Raw genomic sequence first — 17,788 nt, 5'->3', positions numbered from 1 at the left:
ACACACTCACACACCCATTCATACACTACGGACACTTTAGACACGCCAATCAGCCTACCATGCATGTCTCTGGACTGGGGGAGGAAACCGGAGTACCCGGAGGAAACCCCCGCAGCACGGGGAGAACATGCAAACTCCGCACACACATCTCCCCGGCGGGACTCGAACCCCGGACGTGCGAGGCGAATGCGCTAACCACTAAGCCACCGTGCGCCCCTCACACACACACCAGTGGGAATTATATCTCTCTGGCATGTCTTCCCAGACTCTCCTTGGGCTGGGATGGATTCTGATCTCCTGAACTTTTAATTCAGCCATAATGGAGACATGTTTAATGTCCTCTAAATCTCAGGCTTGTGCTGTGTGTAGAGCGGGAATTCTCTTTAAAGCAACAGCTGCGAAAGGGGCGTCTGAAGGGCACGCTCAAATACGGCCATGGTGCCATGGTATATCCTATGAAGGGATCTGCTAGGATTGTGCGCTATTATCTTACGTTAAAAGACAAAATGGGTGTGATAAAACCAGGCATAAGTACGTATAGACAGGTGTAGGCACTGGAGATGTTATGAAGACCAGCAAGCTGAAAGGTGTGACAGGTATGGTACTCACCAAGGGGAATAAAGGGTTTGGACGGATCACTGGGCTTGGAAACACCGATCGCATTAACAGCAAAAATCCGCACCTCATACGGCACACCCTCAATCATCTTCTTAGGCTCAAATGTGGTCTCTTTGCAGAGGTCGAAGTTAAGTCTCATCCACCTGGAGCTCTGCTTCTTCTTCCTCTCAATGAAGTATCCTGTAGGACAGAACAGCACAGACATAAGGGTGTTGTTGGTGGTGTTGGAGAAGCTGCTTCTTTACGCGGATTCATGTTAAGATTGGGATTCGGTGATAGACGAAGGTTCCTACGTACAGTATAGTATAAAAGGGCCTCCGATTGAACAATTATGCTGGAATATAAAATACGTACAGTATGTTTGACGTATTTCCTTACCAGTGATAGGAGAACCCCCATCGTAAAGAGGAGGATCCCATGTCATTGTACACCAATCACCACCAACTGCAGGAACCAAGGGAGGCCCAGGAGGATCAGGGATATCTAGAACACGGATATGAGAAATAGCATATATCATTGTTTTAAAAATGATTGTAAAAGAATGTTTTTAACCGTTAAGCGCATGTGTTTTTAATCAGCTGTGCATATAAACCCTTATCAACCTGGCAGCTTCAACTAAGACACGTTGATCTACACGGTAGTGTAAAATATTTTACTACAGAGCACAATCCGCCTACGTGTGTCTTTGGACTAGGGGAGGAAACCCCCGAAACACAGGGAGAACACGCAAGCACCGCGCACACAGAGTGGAGGCGGGATTTGAACCCCCAACCCCCGAGGGGTGAAGCAAACGTACTATCTACTAAGCCACCGTACATGTTAAATAAACCTTCACAGTCAGGTCTACTGTCAGAGCTGCTGTTATAGAAAATGACTGCATCGTCTACCTGATCAGAGCCGAGAAATATTCCGCCGTATTACGGAATTATGCTTACAACTTGTACAACAATTATGTTGTTTATCGTAGCATTTATGTAAACGCAACTGCAAATCGTTTCTGGATTACTAAAGATTCGAGGGTTTAAAATACATACTGGTCATACAGAACCGTACTTAGGACATCACTCGATAAATATACACAAAGCACTTTGATAGTCCTGCTATCAAAGTCGGAAGCTGCCTAAGATGGCTGCCTGCTATCTTTCAGACCGTTTCACCATCACTAGTAGCTGGTAAAAGTAGCTTGATGGTTATAGACCACTGACAACCTATACACAATCCCAGTGAGGATTACTGTAGGATCCAGATGCTTCCGTGTAGTTATTTAAGAGCCTTACCCACAACCTTAATCTTGACACTGCCTGTGTCCTCTCCTGCTTCATTCTGCAGGACGATCTTGTAGTTGCCACTGTCCTCTCTCTCAGTGACTTCAATAGTGAGGCAGGTGTGGTCAGAGAATGTCTCTGCGTGAACTCGGCTCCCTGTCTCAAGAATGACCTGTACACATGTATAATGGGAACTGGCTGAAGGTTTTATTGTATTTATATGTGTACCTTTGCCTCACAAAATCTCAGGCTTTGCGAACAAAAAGAGACATGCCGGTTGCAAAGCGACCCCAGTATCCTAGCGACATGATGCTACTTGGTTATAATCTGACTGAAGAATCTTATGAAGAATTTTATCAGCCAAAATGTTCTCCACTTATTATTAATGGATTAGCACTCGTGACTTGGTGTCCTGTCAGGGGCTAAACGATGCTAAGCGGTGGTCTAGCCTGCAACGCTCGGAAATGTATACACATTTCTTAGAAACCGAAGATATACAAGTCTCTTGATGCTTACAGTTTTGCTGTTTATGGGCACGCTCAAGACAATTACAAGGACGTTGTGGCACTGAAAGCCAAGCACTTGTTAGCCGAGTAAAGCTGGCTAGCTAAATATGTCCATTAGGCAACGTCTCGGTAAGAACATGGCCTAGCAACGTACAGAAAGCAGGTGGGAAAAACTCCTTTAGTGTTCGAATTTAGCGTTTTCTGGAGGAGTTTATCAGTCTCTCATGTTGTGTTGGAGAAATATTGGCCCACTCTTCTTTACAACATTGTTGCAGCATGTTTGAGGTTCTTTGATTCTGCCACAGCATCCCAGTGGGGTTGAGGTCTGGACTTTGACTTGGCCATTCCAACACCTTGATTTTTTTTCTTCTGTAGCCATTCAGATTCCACCGTATCGTCCCATATCAGCACCATATCCTCTCCATATCATCTCCATATCAGCACCATAACATCTCCATATCATCTCCATATCGGCATCATATCATCTCCATATCAGCACCATAACATCTCCATATCATCTCCATATCGGCACCATATCCTCTCCATATCATCTCCATATCAGCACCATATCATCTCCATATCATCTCCATATCGGCACCATATCATCTCCATATCATCTCCATATCGGCACCATATCATCTCCATATCATCTCCATATCGGCACCATATCATCTCCATATCATCTCCATATCGGCACCATATCATCTCCATATCATCTCCATATCGGCACCATATCCTCTCCATATCATCTCCATATTGGCATCATATCGTCCCCATATTGGCACAGTATCATCTCCATATCAGCACCATAACATCTCCATATCATCTCCATATCGGCACCATATCCTCTCCATATCATCTCCATATTGGCATCATATCGTCCCCATATTGGCACAGTATCATCTCCATATCAGCACCATAACATCTCCATATCATCTCCATATCGGCACCATATCCTCTCCATATCATCTCCATATCGGCACCATATGATCTCCATATCGGCACCATATCGGCACCATATGATCTCCATATCGGCACCATATCCTCTCCATATCATCTCCATATCAGCATCATATCGTCCCCATATTGGCACAGTATCATCCCCATATCAGCACTGTGTGCTGGTGTGCTTGGGATCATTGTCTTGTTACATGAACCAATTTTAGCCCAGCTTAAACTGCTGGACATTACTGCTGGGTCTCACACTTGACTCATGAATATTCGGTTATAAAGTGGAGTTCATCGTTGTCTCAATGACTGCAAGTTTCCCAGGTGCTAAACAAGCCCAAATCATCACCCCTCCACCACCATGTTTGACAGTAGGTATGAGGCGTTTGTGGCAATATGCTGCGTTTGGTTTTTGCCAAACATAGTGCTGTGTACGACGACCAAACATGTCCACCTTGGTCTCATCAGTCCAAAGGATATTCACTCCAAGCCTAATCTTGCTGCCATATTCTTTTTGGAGAGGAGGGACATTTTCCTAGCCACCCTTCCATCAAAGCCATACTTGTTTCATTTTCATGATTGTGCTGTCATGAACATACACATTTAACATGCTTACAGAGTCACATGATGTAGATCAAACGATGCAGCTCCTGTATTTTTCCCTTTATATCTCTCAGCATTGAACAATCTGACCTTGGACCGAGACTGGGACGTCCACTCCTGGGACGATTGGCAAATGTCTTCAAGGCTCTCTATATGTAAACAATCCTTCTCATTGTAGAGTGGTGAATTTCAGAATGTTTGGAGATGGCCTTATAACCCTTCCCAGATTGACGAGCAGCAACAATGGCTTCTCCGAGGTCATGGCTGATGTCCTTTCTTCTTGGCCTGATGTAGACGCACACCTGAGTGCTCCTGAACATAAAAATGCCAGACATTCTGCTTTTATAGAGCTAATCACACTTCTTGATAATTAACTAATCTGCATTCCACGAGTAACACATGGCTGCTGATGACTCTCTTAATGATCGAGGAAGTAGGAAATGTGTATTTATTATTTCCCACCTGGTTTCTGAATGTTGGTTTACTTTTTGGGGAAAAAAATGAATACATGAAATTTTGGGGGGAAAAATAAATGAATAAAAATTGGGGTGAAAAAATTCAATCTGTTGTGGCTTTTTTGTTGTTGTTGTTGTTGTTGTTGTCACCTGATTATTTGTTTGATTATAGAAGTTGGTGAGGGCCACACAATTGTTATTTAGGCCCTGATCAATAAAAACAGAGAACTGAAGGAGGGTGTACATTCTTTTTCCAATGACTGTATGTCGTTTCGTTAAAGCAATAAATAAGACATGTTTGCTAACTAGCAAGCTAATTCTTTGTTAGTACACCAACTTCACTGATACTTCTGTTGGCTCGGAATGGTGTCTGATTTGCCGTACACACCATGGACACTTTTCCCACTCTGACACCCAACACGAAATTTTTAGAAAAACCAATTTTGGCTTGCTCGTAAAAATCACTAGTCTGCCGCTATAGAGTCCTGCTATGTTTCCGCGACCAGGAGGCGTGGATGACGTCACGGCGACGTGTGTCACAACGGTCGAGAAGACTGGCCTTCAACGTCGCTGATGACTGGCCTTCAGTCTCCACTCACCCGCTCTCCTTTCATCCACACCACTCTGGGTATGGGCTCTCCGCTGATGGGGATCTCCAGACGCAGCTTGTTACCAGCTACAATCGTGATAGTGTTATCCGGAGCATTCAGAGCGTCCAAATGCACTTTCGGGGGATCTGAAATAAAAGAAACTCCGGTCAGCAACTCTCAGTAAGACAAGCTTTCAATACTTATATTCGTTAAGAATTTCCCTTTAAAGAAAGGACAGAATTTGGTACCTATTATGTGGATTTTGGCACTAAGGCTTTGTGTGTACCCTTCAGGCACAAAAGTATAGTCTCCAGCATCATGTAGGGTGCAGCTCTCAATTTCCATCTTATGGGTCCTGTCAGACACAAACAAAGTCAAATGTTTTTTTTTTCTTTTTTCGAGGTCTTTAGTGTGTGCGTGCAGTGAAAGTTGGTATTTTGACCGGATAAGAAAGGATTATGTGTGCAGGAGTGTAAACACAGGTTTAATGCAGGGTGAAGGAGTAGAACTGGGTGTGTGACTGTACTTGGCTCTGTGGATGATGGTGATGCGATCGCTGGACTGGATAAGTTGGCCGTTTCGGTACCAGCGCCCAGGAACGTTTATGGGTAAGATCTCACAATGCAGCTTGAGCGGCTGCCCCAAACGGATCGTTACGTCTTGTAGATCTTGCAGAATCTTCAGTGGTTTCACTGCGGAAGCGGAAAAGAGACAGAGAAGAGAAGAAAATGTTGTTTTTTTTGTTGTTGTTGTTGCGCAGTCTTTGGCTTAGTCTGGCTTTGTAGCAATAGAACTAAATTGTGCTCACGGTCCACTTGGACACGGGCTTCACTGGTACCCCCGGTTGCCATGGCGGAATAGGTGCCCGTGTCCTCCTTCATGGCGTCATCTATAATCAGCCAGTGCTTTGTGCCTTCAGACTTTACACGATATCTTGAACGCACCCCAGTAGGAACTTCCACCCCATTCTTTAGCCTGTCACAGTGGAATGGGGAACGGGATGTTTTTATACCTCCTCAAATGTCATCCCCTCTATATTTATACTTTCACACAAAGACAAAGAAACAAACCATTTCACTTGTGCTCCTTCTTCTGACACCTCACACTCTAGCTCGATCCGTTCATTGACCGTAGTCTTCACAGCCTCCAGCTCTTTCACAATCTTCACGGGCAGCACTGCACAAAGGGTCAGGCCGACGTTTTTACAGACCGAAAAGACGCCAAAGAGCACTAACGTCTAGCGTGTAGGAGAATTTACCTTTCACAAACAGTTCAGTGGTACATTTCTCATCTCCAGCTACCACCGAATAGGCGGCATCATCATTCATCTGGCAGTTATTGATAACCATGATTCTCTGTGTGCCCTTGTGCTCAAAGATAAACCTGCACAAAACCCATTAGTCAGTAATGTACTGGGAGTTTACCTGAAAAACTGCTCAATGCACTTAATGTTACTTACGAAGAGCTTTAAATAGAAGTAAACACAGTGTTTCTGTTTCGTCTCGAAGATAAACGACCGTGATTCTAATATTTTCGAATTCATATTTGATAAATATTACACGATGCTATTATTTGACATCTGTATTGAACATTAATACAAATTTTTGACAATGATCATATAATCGTTCTTTAGTGTTAGTAAAACATACATATGATTTATTTAATAGGTAAAGACAGCAGCACGGCGAAAAACGTACTAATCGATGTGATCTGTATGTAGACTTTAATCAGTAAACAAGTGTGTGTAATGACTGGGTAAATAAATAGATAGATAAACACATAGTGTCTGAACACCTCACAAAAAAAGACATAAATCATGCAGAAAAAGCATATTCGGATACACGTTCGATTCGTATTTTAGTGGACGTTGGTGCAAAGCAGTAATCCGGATGTAGATACAGGTTTAGATTTATCTCTACTGAGCAAGCTAGAGGTGACAGTGGGAAGAGAAAACATGGCCCGACACGGTCATTTACCACTTTAACCAGCGCTGTCTACGCACTGTGATGAGGCCTAAATCTGATTGAAAGACTGCATGAATGTTACGTGTTACAACATTTTCTTCGAATTGCATTACAGTATTTTTCACACCGCTAATAAAATTGTTTTGTTTTTAATTGAGTTAATACACGCTTGAATAATTATATAGTCCAACAGGCATAAGTATGACAAGGTAACTGCTCTCCAGGATCAGCACGCTCAGAGTAGATGTTAGGAAATAGGTAAAGACTTACAGATTCGAGCACTTACTTCCGATTACTTAAGATTCAACGAGGAGTCCGAATGGATCCGCGCCACAGGAGGGAAGAGGCGGAGGTCATGGTGCACCAGGGAAAGTGCCGCGGCAAGACAGGCAGAAAAAGATGTCATTGCAAGCTTTAGAGAGAGGCTGGCGGATTGTTAGAAACAAGAAGTCCTGGGACGCTAGACATCATCAGATAGTAAAAACCAAAAATCTGCACTCTCTACTCAGATGGCTTTTGGTTAGTCTGCTTGTGAAAGGTGTTTCCTGTGAATTCCAGGAAACAGGGCATACTTGCCTCTAAAACCCACGGCAAAACATTTTCACAACTAGCATCTTAGCGTTATCTGTAGCTTCTTTGGGTTTAAAGGTAGGCTTCTGGTTAATCAACTGCCACAATCAGTCATAGTAGGCAGTCAAACACATACAGATCTGTTTTCTAAATTTGGCCTGTTTGGACTAATGTTTGGAAATGTTCATGAATCCACACAAAGCTGGCATTAATAGCACCTTTTCGGGTTACAGAACAGTTCAAGCGGTTGGTAATATGTGACTGAATGTCAAGGACCATTACTTAAAGGTCCTGCAGAACCACAAAATTCAGATAAAGCCCCAGAAAACCCATACCATGTATGAAATACACTTTCTGAGAAGACCTCATTTGTGAACGCTTGAGGCAATGGAATGAAGGCTTGGAAATATTTGACCTACTTTGGAGTAGGACGAATCTCTTGGCCATTCTTGTACCATTTCAGTTCAACAGTCGGGTCAGCCAGGTCCACGACTAATCGTACCTTCCCTCCTTTGTCCACCTGGTACGCAGGTTCTAACCTCTTGGCAAACGCTATAAGAAACAGTAAGAAGGTGATAAAATTGCATTCGGTTCAACAATTCTGGAATTCAGTCCACTAGGGAATCCCTGGAGCACCTTCACTCTTCTTCTCCTCTTTTTTCGTCTTCTTCAGCCTTTTCAGCAGACCGCGGAGGTCTGTGATGCCGTACATAAAGGCGATCTTCTCATACTCATCCGGTCGGGCGTTTTTCAGGATCTCCCAGACATCCACCTCTGGTACCTCCTCCTGTTTGTGCTCTCTGACACCACAGAGCACAGAAATCCTATCAGTTCAGCGCTCACCACCAGGATCAACATGTGTTCAAGAACCAGGAAGCTCACTACGTAGGATGCTTATCGTTTAGAGTACGTAAACAGCACCACTGCTATTTATTGCTGAAGATGACTTCATAGTAACAGTTGCTTTCACTACATTCACTGCACGTCTTACCCAAAGAGATGGCCATGTGAAATAGCCTTATAAAGGTTTAAGCTATCCTATTATGCACACAGATAAAAAACATCAGGGAAGGGATTTGTTATGCAGCTGGTGATTTTTAAACAGTAAAGAAAAAGAGAAAGCAATTGAACAAACCAGCTTGTCAGTGGTAAAGTGAAATGAATATTCGTGGTAAAATAATAATCATTATTTCATAGAAAGACTATGCTGTGAAAGTCAAAGCTATCATTTCAAACATGACGCTTTAAGCATTACAGAGGTAACACTGTATTCAGGTTATGAAACTTTTTCTTAGCCATGTTGTTATAAAGGCCAGTAACTGAGGGCTTGGAATGAGAGGTGAGTGTATATTAAAGGTGAACGGAGTTGTTAAAATAGCGTTATTGAGGGTTTTGTCGGACGTGAGAAGTTCAGTTAGTCATCATTAGTCTATGTCAGTCAGGCCTCACATTCACAGACATTGTTCTGAATGTCTGGAAGATCTGAGAGAAACAGCATGAAATGATTCTTGTATTTTCATTTCATTTCCTCTGACACGTGTTTCGGGTCTGCATACAGGCAGACGTGTAGTAAAGAGCACTGACAGGCACATTTCCAGTTGTATAATGTATTCATTTGCATTGAAAAGATGTAGCGATAACACTATTTCGCAGCTTCATTTAGAGATGATCCACCAACTTTGCATAAATCGCTGGAAAGCTGAGCCCTTTGATGTGATTTTTCAAATCGGTGTCCGGCTTTTAATACTCGCGTAGCGCTGCTGGGAAGCAGCAACTTACGGAAGTTCTAATACTCATGGATCAATTCTTCTCGAGCTGTGTCAGTCTAGTAATTATGATGAAAGTGATTATCATTCAATTATCTAGTAACTATCGTGAAACTAATAAAAAAAACAAACACTGGACCCACTAATAAAACGATGGATCCCTGGATGTTGGAGAGGTTAAACACTAATCCCAGTCCTAGTTAAGATTTGAAAACACAAAGGGCACTTTCCATGATTTCAGAGCATTTCTGGAACTTTAATGAATGCTGCCTTTAAATGAAGTGTTACCAGACTACAGTAAACCAACACTCTTGCTTGTCCATGCTGGATACACTATGGGATTACGGTACTTACCGGCAGTAAGGTCTAATTGAATTACTTACTTACTTAATTACTTTCTGTACTAACCTGGTGTTTCTGAATGTGTGGGAAAGAAGAAGAGACAAGCCAAAATAAATGTGGAATTTATCTTAGTTACTTTTGTGCTATTTACTGAACAGCAGAGCACAAAAGCCAACCCTAAACAACCTTTTTATTTAAAAAAAATTAAATATATATACATACATACATATATATATATATATATATATATATATATATATATATATCCCCCTTAAATGATGTGATTCATAATATCTGGCAACAATGGACGTATGCACAACATATTTATTAAACCATTATAGCACATGTACAATGTATAAACATGCTGAAAATGACTAAAACAACCAATATAGATGACATGCTAGCCAGGGCTTTAAAAAAAAAAAAAAAAAAAAGAATAAATAACAATGAAATAAAATAAAAAAGAAAGAAAGAAAGAAAGAAAGAAAGAGAACGACTTTGTCCCCTGAGGGGGAGACTATAGTTCTCACCTATGTTTAAGAAGCCCACTAAAGTCAAGCTCCCCTGCATCGTCCTGGCCTTCGCTGCTGTTGTTAACAAGGAGAGATTAATGGAAATTCAAATTAGACACTCACAAACACCGGAATAAAAAAACAACGCAACCCGGGCCCCTACCTCCAAGCTATGCATTAGCAACAAGCAAACGCACAGTTGAGGCGAACACAAAAGCCTTTCGCTTTGGGCGAACCGGTTTTTGCACAGGCTGTGTACACGGGTCCCGAGAGACCCGTGACTGCCTTCTCACATTAACCTTCTCGTGCAGGCGTTTTTGTGAGAACGATGAGTGTGCGTTGCTTTTTGGACACATTGCAAAATGTTCGAATGCAAGCAATGGCCTTGAACTGATCAACGCATTCGGTTGGACATTTTGTTTGTTTGTTTGTTTGTTTGTTTGGTTGGTTGGTGGATTCAGGTTAATTGTGAACATGGGAATTTTATCCAAACCATGTCCTGACATTGGTTTGTAGAGGATTACGGGGTGAGAAGTCCATTGTAAACAATTAAACCACAGATATCACCTTGCCTGAGAAGAAGCACGGTTACATAATCACTACTTTTGTCAACAGTGTCAGACAAGGATGTAGAAAAACGGTGCATGAGAATGTATTCCCGCATACACAGTTCTTTCCCTCATAATTCTAACAGTCAGGCTGCATTATCACTTATCTAAGCTGAAATCGAGTACCATGCGAAGGGACTCTCGTTACCTTCGTTTGAAGGCTGAGCGAATGTCAATACTCTGAGTCTCTGGAACATCTGTAAAAGCAATAGTGTAAATACTTTAAATACTACATCAGATCTTAGTCTTAGGAGATTTGCATTTACAAACCAACATGACAGACGAGACCAACCTTTGACCTCGAGGTCAAACGAGCAGCTGTCAAACTTATCCTTATAAGTGACCTCGCATCTGTAATTCCCACCATAGTTCTCCTTAGCCTTAATGATGTGCATCTCAAACGTGTAAATCTGTGGAGCAAGTAGTTCAGGAGAAGTGGAACACTCAATAGAAGTGGAACCGATATTATTCTGGCCTTAAAAACATTCCGTTTGGGATCTACGCGTTACCTTATTGATGCGGTCGAAACTTTCCTTCAGCTGTAGGTGTTTTCCCGTCTTGCTGGCGAGATCCATCCATTTCCCTTTGAGCCACTTGACAGTTGGCTTACGAAGCAAATCCTTGGCCTCGACCTTTGCAGTAAAGGTAATGTCTCCACCTTTAAAACATACGACATCGCTGAGTTAAATCTGAACATAGATGAGATGGGAAGCTCCTGTAAGCATTTTTTTTTTGTCTCTCTTAAACCCTTAATCGGGTCCTCAAACTTTAAACCGTGCCATATTACCAAGGTGAAAGTTATTCATTGATGGTCCCCATGCCTAATTATGCGCCACACTAATCATGCACCCACTGACCCACTCCAAAATTGGTCTGAAAAAGCTGCTTTTATAACCAGAAAGGATACTACTAGAGATCAGGTACATAAATACAGAACAGGAGTGTCAATGTTCCTTTCTTTTCTCAGATCTTATATCTTGGCAAAACAGCTTACAGAGGCTTTATGGAGTATTTTCATGGTCACTAAAATAGTTACCCTTTGTTCTAATATAGTCGTCTTTAGAAGCGTGGCATTTACCAACCTACTCGGATGGAGCCACCCTGGGGTTTCTCAATTAGTAAGGTAGAGAGGGGTGGATTTTCCACCTGCTTGTCGATCTCCTCAGGAGGCTGCCCATCTCCCAGGGACCATACTACAAAAACATTATTATGCAGAACATTACATTCAGCAAATCATAAATTAAAATATCTCTTCAATCACAAACAAAGACCTTCTCAATCTCGCTCACTTAAAAAAAATAAATAAATAAAAAAGCACAATCGATCAGACACACATACTCACACCAATATACAGACCCACACATACACACAGCTGCCAGCTGAGAACACTTAGCATTTAGCAACATGGAAAGCATAACGGTATTAGCCACAATAATAAACCTGTGAAAAGGGGGGGAAAAGAGAAACATTATTAACACGTCATGAATATACACAGAAAAACCCGTCTAGACATCAAGTGTAACATTTTTAAAAGTCGCCCATAACTTGAAAACATGTCCGGGTAACACACCGACACATAAATACAGTTCCTCACCATCATCAAGACTTTTAAATGCTATGGACATGGAAATTGAACACACCCACAAACCTACACAAACCCGTTCCCCGCTGCGGGCAAACTGGTTAATAACCGAGGACGAGCAACACGGCCTGTATTCACTTCAGTATTTGATCACACAATAGCCAGGGGCAGTGCCAATCACCTGGACGCCTTCTTATGTTCGTTATGTTCATGTGCACACATGTAGAGATGTTCCAGCTGTGGTGTGATGTGATGTCTGCCATATACAGCTTTATTGTAGATAGGGAATTTACTGTAGCAGTCCCTAAAGAAAATTCAGGATGGACAAGTTCAACGGTTCCAGATGAAGAGGTGAAGATTTTGCAGAACAACTTCCACATAAGGGCATGCATGGTACTTTTTCTATGTGCTAGGTTGCAGTCCTCAGTTAGTGATTCAGTCTGAAGCACTAACTCTGCCAGATCTCTCCATTTATTTTGGGAGCGCAGATCTGCTTGGGGGACGAAGCCCCCGGGGTGTTCCGAGAGCTAGGAAAACAGATGGTTGGTGGTATTGCCAGCCATCTTGTGGGCACAAATAGGACTAGTTACTGAAACTTGTCCAGCAATGGAAGAATAAACAGTAGAGGAGTAAAGGCATCTAAGAAGCGGTGAGGCCAGTGATAGGTCAGAGCGTCCTGTCCCAGCATTCTGTCCTTCTCTGCCAAACACAACTACTTCTGGCAATGTGCTGACTTGGCACTAGTGATCCTGTGGTTCCAGGCAGATGACTTGCTCTCAGTGAATACAGGCTGAGGAGATGCTGTGCAACACGGAAAGAGACGCTTGACCTTGAGCCACCTTGATACGCTTGATATCTGACTAAAAGTAAGCCAACATTTGGTGACTTATACAAACTGGTAAGAAGGATTTGAGGACCATCAATTAATTGGGCTTCATCAATTCCAGTTGGTTGATGTTTTCTGTCCTTACATATTGGCGCCACACCACTGATCATTTGATCATCGGTCTCTGACGGGGTACGGTTCCCAGCCAGAATCCTTCTGCTTGGAATACCCTCCATTGCCAGCGAGCCAGTGATTGAGCTGCTTTTCTGTCTTTGGCCAGGCAGAGGCTTTGATTGTCTAGTCATGGAAGGCAAACCTTAAGAAATATCTATGGTCTGGGGCAGTGGAAAAATTAAAATAAGCATTGTGCAGGTCCACAAACATGAACCACCTCTGTGGCTGCACGACTGTCAGAAACAGGAGGGTCCTCAGGAACTGATTCCATCAGATCTAGACATGGATGAAAACAACCAGACTTTTCCGGAACAAGAAAGAACGCTGAATAAAACCTCATGGCTTGACCTGTGATCTTTATGCACGGTGGTATTTAGCTCACAGGCCCAGGGGGATCATTGCCTCCTTTTGTCCTAGATGCACACTATAAATTTGAGGCAGCAGTCTAACGTTAGTAGACCTTGTCTGCCATCATATTATTTGGTCTGTTGTAACATATTGTTTTATGTTGTTTATACTGATTTTGTCTATTACGGTCTATTGTTTTATTGTTATAACAACAATAATCGAACATGCCCTTGCAGCACCAGGATGTGTGTATACTTTTATCTGGACAGTTGACTGCTGAACAGATCTGCAAACCTTCCATGTGGAAGCAGCAGGGCTAAACATCAGTCATAAAAAAAAGAGTCACAGACTGTTCAGTGATATCAGGCTAGACCTCGGCGGCGTTTAAGCTTTCATAGTGGACGTCCGAACCAGGCTGCCCAAATCAAGACATCCCGGATTCCTGGTTGGAATGCTAGCGGGATTTCTGGGTATGTTTCACCTCAGAACCTTGGAAGAACGCAACGATGCAAAACAAGATCTCAGCTTCTTTGTCCAAGATAACACAATAAAGTCTTTGGTGTGTTTTCTTGATATGTAATGTTAAATACAGCGTCACATCTAGACAGCTCTATACAGCACGTGAATGAAAGTACTTCATTGTACCCTCCACGTGCTCTGAGCGATTCTCCTTCTCAACAGAGAACAGCGTCAGCCCTTTTGACAGAGTTCTCATCCTCATTAAAGAGCAGTGAATGTTTTTTTTGTTTTTTTTAAAAAAAAAATTTCCTAAAGAGTACTTGACAGAAACATTTAGCTGTGTGCTAAGCTAGCCAGCTAGCTAACTTAGCTAATGTTAGTGATGCCAGGTTTCACTGCTCTTAAGCCACGGATAAAGATGACGACGTAAACGGAGACACGGATGTTCCACGTTACCATACAGTCGTGCAGTAGCAGTGAGCAATGGTAGACGATTGACTGAACTTACCGTCAGTGGGAAGTTCAGTATGGATTACCCAGTTGTGGCATCATATTGCAGATGCTCTTTTTTGCTTCGGTTTCCTCACAGGACAGTACCATTCATTTTCCCATGGCTTATGAAGACGTTTATCCTGCAGAAAAGCCCATGCTTTCTACAAGCAAGGTTTCTCGTCTCTCGTATATTCCGTATAACGCTACACTGGTTTTGGTCAAAATTAGCATGGCATCATATTCCTTGTCTGGGTTTCTTTTAAACAGCCATTTTGGGAAAATGAACCTACTAACCTTGATTGAAAGTCCGTGCTCAGTTCCAGCTTATTTCCACCGAACTCTTAGTAGTCAGTGTATTTCTATGGACTTATAAGGAAAACTTATGAATCTATGAAGCTACAGTATCATGGCTAAAGGATTACCTGAGTCTTTCCTCTCCCTAGTTGACTCAGGGGCGCTATCATCTAAACAAAGACAGAGAAAACGTTTTACAGCATATTACAGTAAATATTACTGTAAAGCAAGGGGCAGGCACGTGTTAAGACGTGACGATCATGCAGCCACGGTGACAGGTACAGACGTTGTCAGTGGGGGAGATGCAGTCTTTGTCAGTTTTCATTCTTTGGTGCTTTGAAGGTGTATGTTTGAGTCGTTGTTTGTTTAGTTGAACTGGTTATCCAACAAACATACTTTCCATTTTCAGGTTGGGTGCACAGACATTCACGGCACGAAATAAAGTCTGGGGAGCTCTACGTAGCTGGGATCGGTTACAAATATAGTGTTAAGCTAAAAACGTATTACGGATTATCTCGTGTGAATTTTAATCCGATGTAAAGACAAAACCAAACAGGTATCTAGGACTAATTTAAATGCTTACTAGCTAGATCAACAGAAAGGTTCTTGTGTGTACTGCCATCCTCTGGAAAGAAAACACAGTATTAATTGACATCTCTTTCTGTTTTCACAGACAAAAAGCCTTGCTTTATTTCGTTCCTTTTTAAATTCAGCGACGTAATAATGACGTGCATGGTACCTGAGATTGTGCAAAGCACTTTACTGTCATGTAAATGTGACAAAGACATAAACATAGCATTGAATAACGTTAGATATCCCTACGATGATGAAATACGCATCCCACATATAAACATGTGGATACTCGTACACATACATTACACATATCCATTTGTTGTGATATGTGTACATGTGTAGACACACACAAACAAAGTGAGCATCACATCTGTATATCCTACACAGATGTGATGTCCCTTTGTACCGTATATACACAAACGCCTGTACAGACACCTGCTCATTTACCGTATGATGTTATCCAATCAGCCAATCATGTGGCAGCAGCACGGTGCGTAAAACCATGCAGATCCGGGTCAAGAGCTTCGGTTAATGCTCACATCGAGCGTCAGGATGGGGAAAAAGTGGGATCGCCGTGACTTTAACCGTGGCGTGGATGGATGTTGGAGAGGTTACAGGACAATATTCGGATTGGTTTGAGCTGCCAGGAAGGATATACAGTTGTAACTCATACAGTTTAATCACTCTTTACAACCGTGGTGAGAAGAAAAACATCTCAGCATGCACAACACATCGAACCTCGAGGTGGACGAGTTACAACAGCAGAAGGTTTCACTCGTGTCAGCCGAGAACAGGAATCTGAGGCTAGCGTCGGCACAGATTCACCCAAAGAAACTGGACAGTTGAATATTTCCGTCCACCACATACTCAAACCAGCCCATCTGGCACCTTCAACTGTACCACGGTTAAAGCCACAGAGATCACACGTTTTCCCCGTGTTTGATGTGAACGTTACCTGAAGCTCTTGACCTGTATCCGCGTGATGTTTTGCGCTGCGATGCTGCCACATGATTGACCGATTGGATAACTGCATAACTGAATAGGTGTACAGGTGTTCCTAATAAAGTGGAAGACAAGTGTATATACCATGTTTTTTTTGTGGTTGTAGGAATGGCACACGTACGTGTAACAGTTAGCATTAAAGGACTTATACCACAGTGCATTTGAATTCTCGAATCTGATTGGTCAGAAGGTGTGCATTACTTTCGTGTAGCACAAAGAGGAACATGAACGGCGGGTTTATACGCACTAACTACAGTCCCCGCCGAAAGTACTGGAACGACGTACGTTTTCGCTATACATTGAAGACGTTTGGGTTTGAGAAAGATGAAAATGAGGTGATAAGAATTTCAGATATTTAGAGCTAGACGTGTTAAACAACTTAGAACACGGCACCTTCTGTTTGAACTCACTCGTTTTTAAGTGATCAAAAATATTGTCTGTGACTGATAGGTGTCTCGTGCTGCCCAGGTAAATCGATTGCTTAAAGAATTAATAACTCTGAATGTCTACTCTTGGTTTGAGCCTTCGGTTTCGCATGTGAAGACTGCATTTGTTGTTAAAAAGGATAAACCAACATGAAGATCAGAGAGCTGTCCATGGGAGCAAAGAGGAAAAAAAATCTATCAGAGTCATTGCGCAATCATTGGGTATATCCAATACGGCAATATGGAATGTCCTGAAAAATAAAGAAACCACTGGTGTACCATCAACCAGATATGCAAGAGGTCAGCCAAGGAAAACAACAACAGTGTGAGAGCTGTGAAGAAAAACCCAAAAACAACAGTTAGAGACGTCACCAACAAGCTCCACAGGGCAGGGGAGAAGGTATCACAATCCACCGTTCGAAGATGACGTCGAGAGAAGGAATGTACCACAAGATGCAAACCTCTCATCAGCCGGAAGAATCAGAAGACCAGATTGGAATCCACAAAGAAATACAGAGATGAGGCACAAAAGTTCTGGAACCAAGACGACCCTCTACCAAAGTGACGGAACGGCCAAAGTGTGGAGAAGGAAAGGATCTGCTCCTGATCCAGAACGTACAAGCTCATCAGTGAAACATGGTGGAGGTAGTGTCACGGCTGCTTCTGGAACATTCTCACTAGTCTTTATAGATGATGAACTCATGACGGAGCAGCAGAATGAATTCAGAAGCTTACAGGAACATTTTGTCGACAGTTTACAGAGAAATGCGTCCGAATTAATCAGGAGGAACTTCATCATGCAGTAAGACAACGATCCAAAACACACTTCCACCTCAACACAGGACTTCATCAGGGGGGAAAGTGGA

At 42.5% G+C, this 17,788-nt stretch overlaps 1 protein-coding gene across 1 annotated transcript in view; it reads right to left on the bottom strand.

The window, feature by feature from the left end:
- Positions 1–17,788, bottom strand: part of mybpc1 (myosin binding protein C1) — a 35,849-nt gene that overhangs the window by 7,665 nt on the left and 10,396 nt on the right. The window contains 19 exon segments of the mRNA XM_053641096.1: positions 610–798; positions 997–1,101; positions 1,896–2,055; positions 4,995–5,131; positions 5,234–5,340; positions 5,512–5,677; positions 5,794–5,960; positions 6,056–6,161; positions 6,244–6,368; positions 7,236–7,244; positions 7,939–8,071; positions 8,156–8,319; positions 10,158–10,214; positions 10,896–10,944; positions 11,040–11,157; positions 11,257–11,405; positions 11,830–11,940; positions 15,051–15,092; positions 15,506–15,547. Coding sequence (XP_053497071.1) covers positions 610–798; positions 997–1,101; positions 1,896–2,055; positions 4,995–5,131; positions 5,234–5,340; positions 5,512–5,677; positions 5,794–5,960; positions 6,056–6,161; positions 6,244–6,368; positions 7,236–7,244; positions 7,939–8,071; positions 8,156–8,319; positions 10,158–10,214; positions 10,896–10,944; positions 11,040–11,157; positions 11,257–11,405; positions 11,830–11,940; positions 15,051–15,092; positions 15,506–15,547 — 2,136 coding nt within the window.

This window comes from Ictalurus furcatus, chromosome 14, assembly GCF_023375685.1.
Source record: "Ictalurus furcatus strain D&B chromosome 14, Billie_1.0, whole genome shotgun sequence".
Taxonomy (NCBI): Eukaryota; Metazoa; Chordata; class Actinopteri; order Siluriformes; family Ictaluridae; genus Ictalurus; species Ictalurus furcatus.
This window is presented reverse-complemented; position numbering and strand designations above follow the sequence as displayed.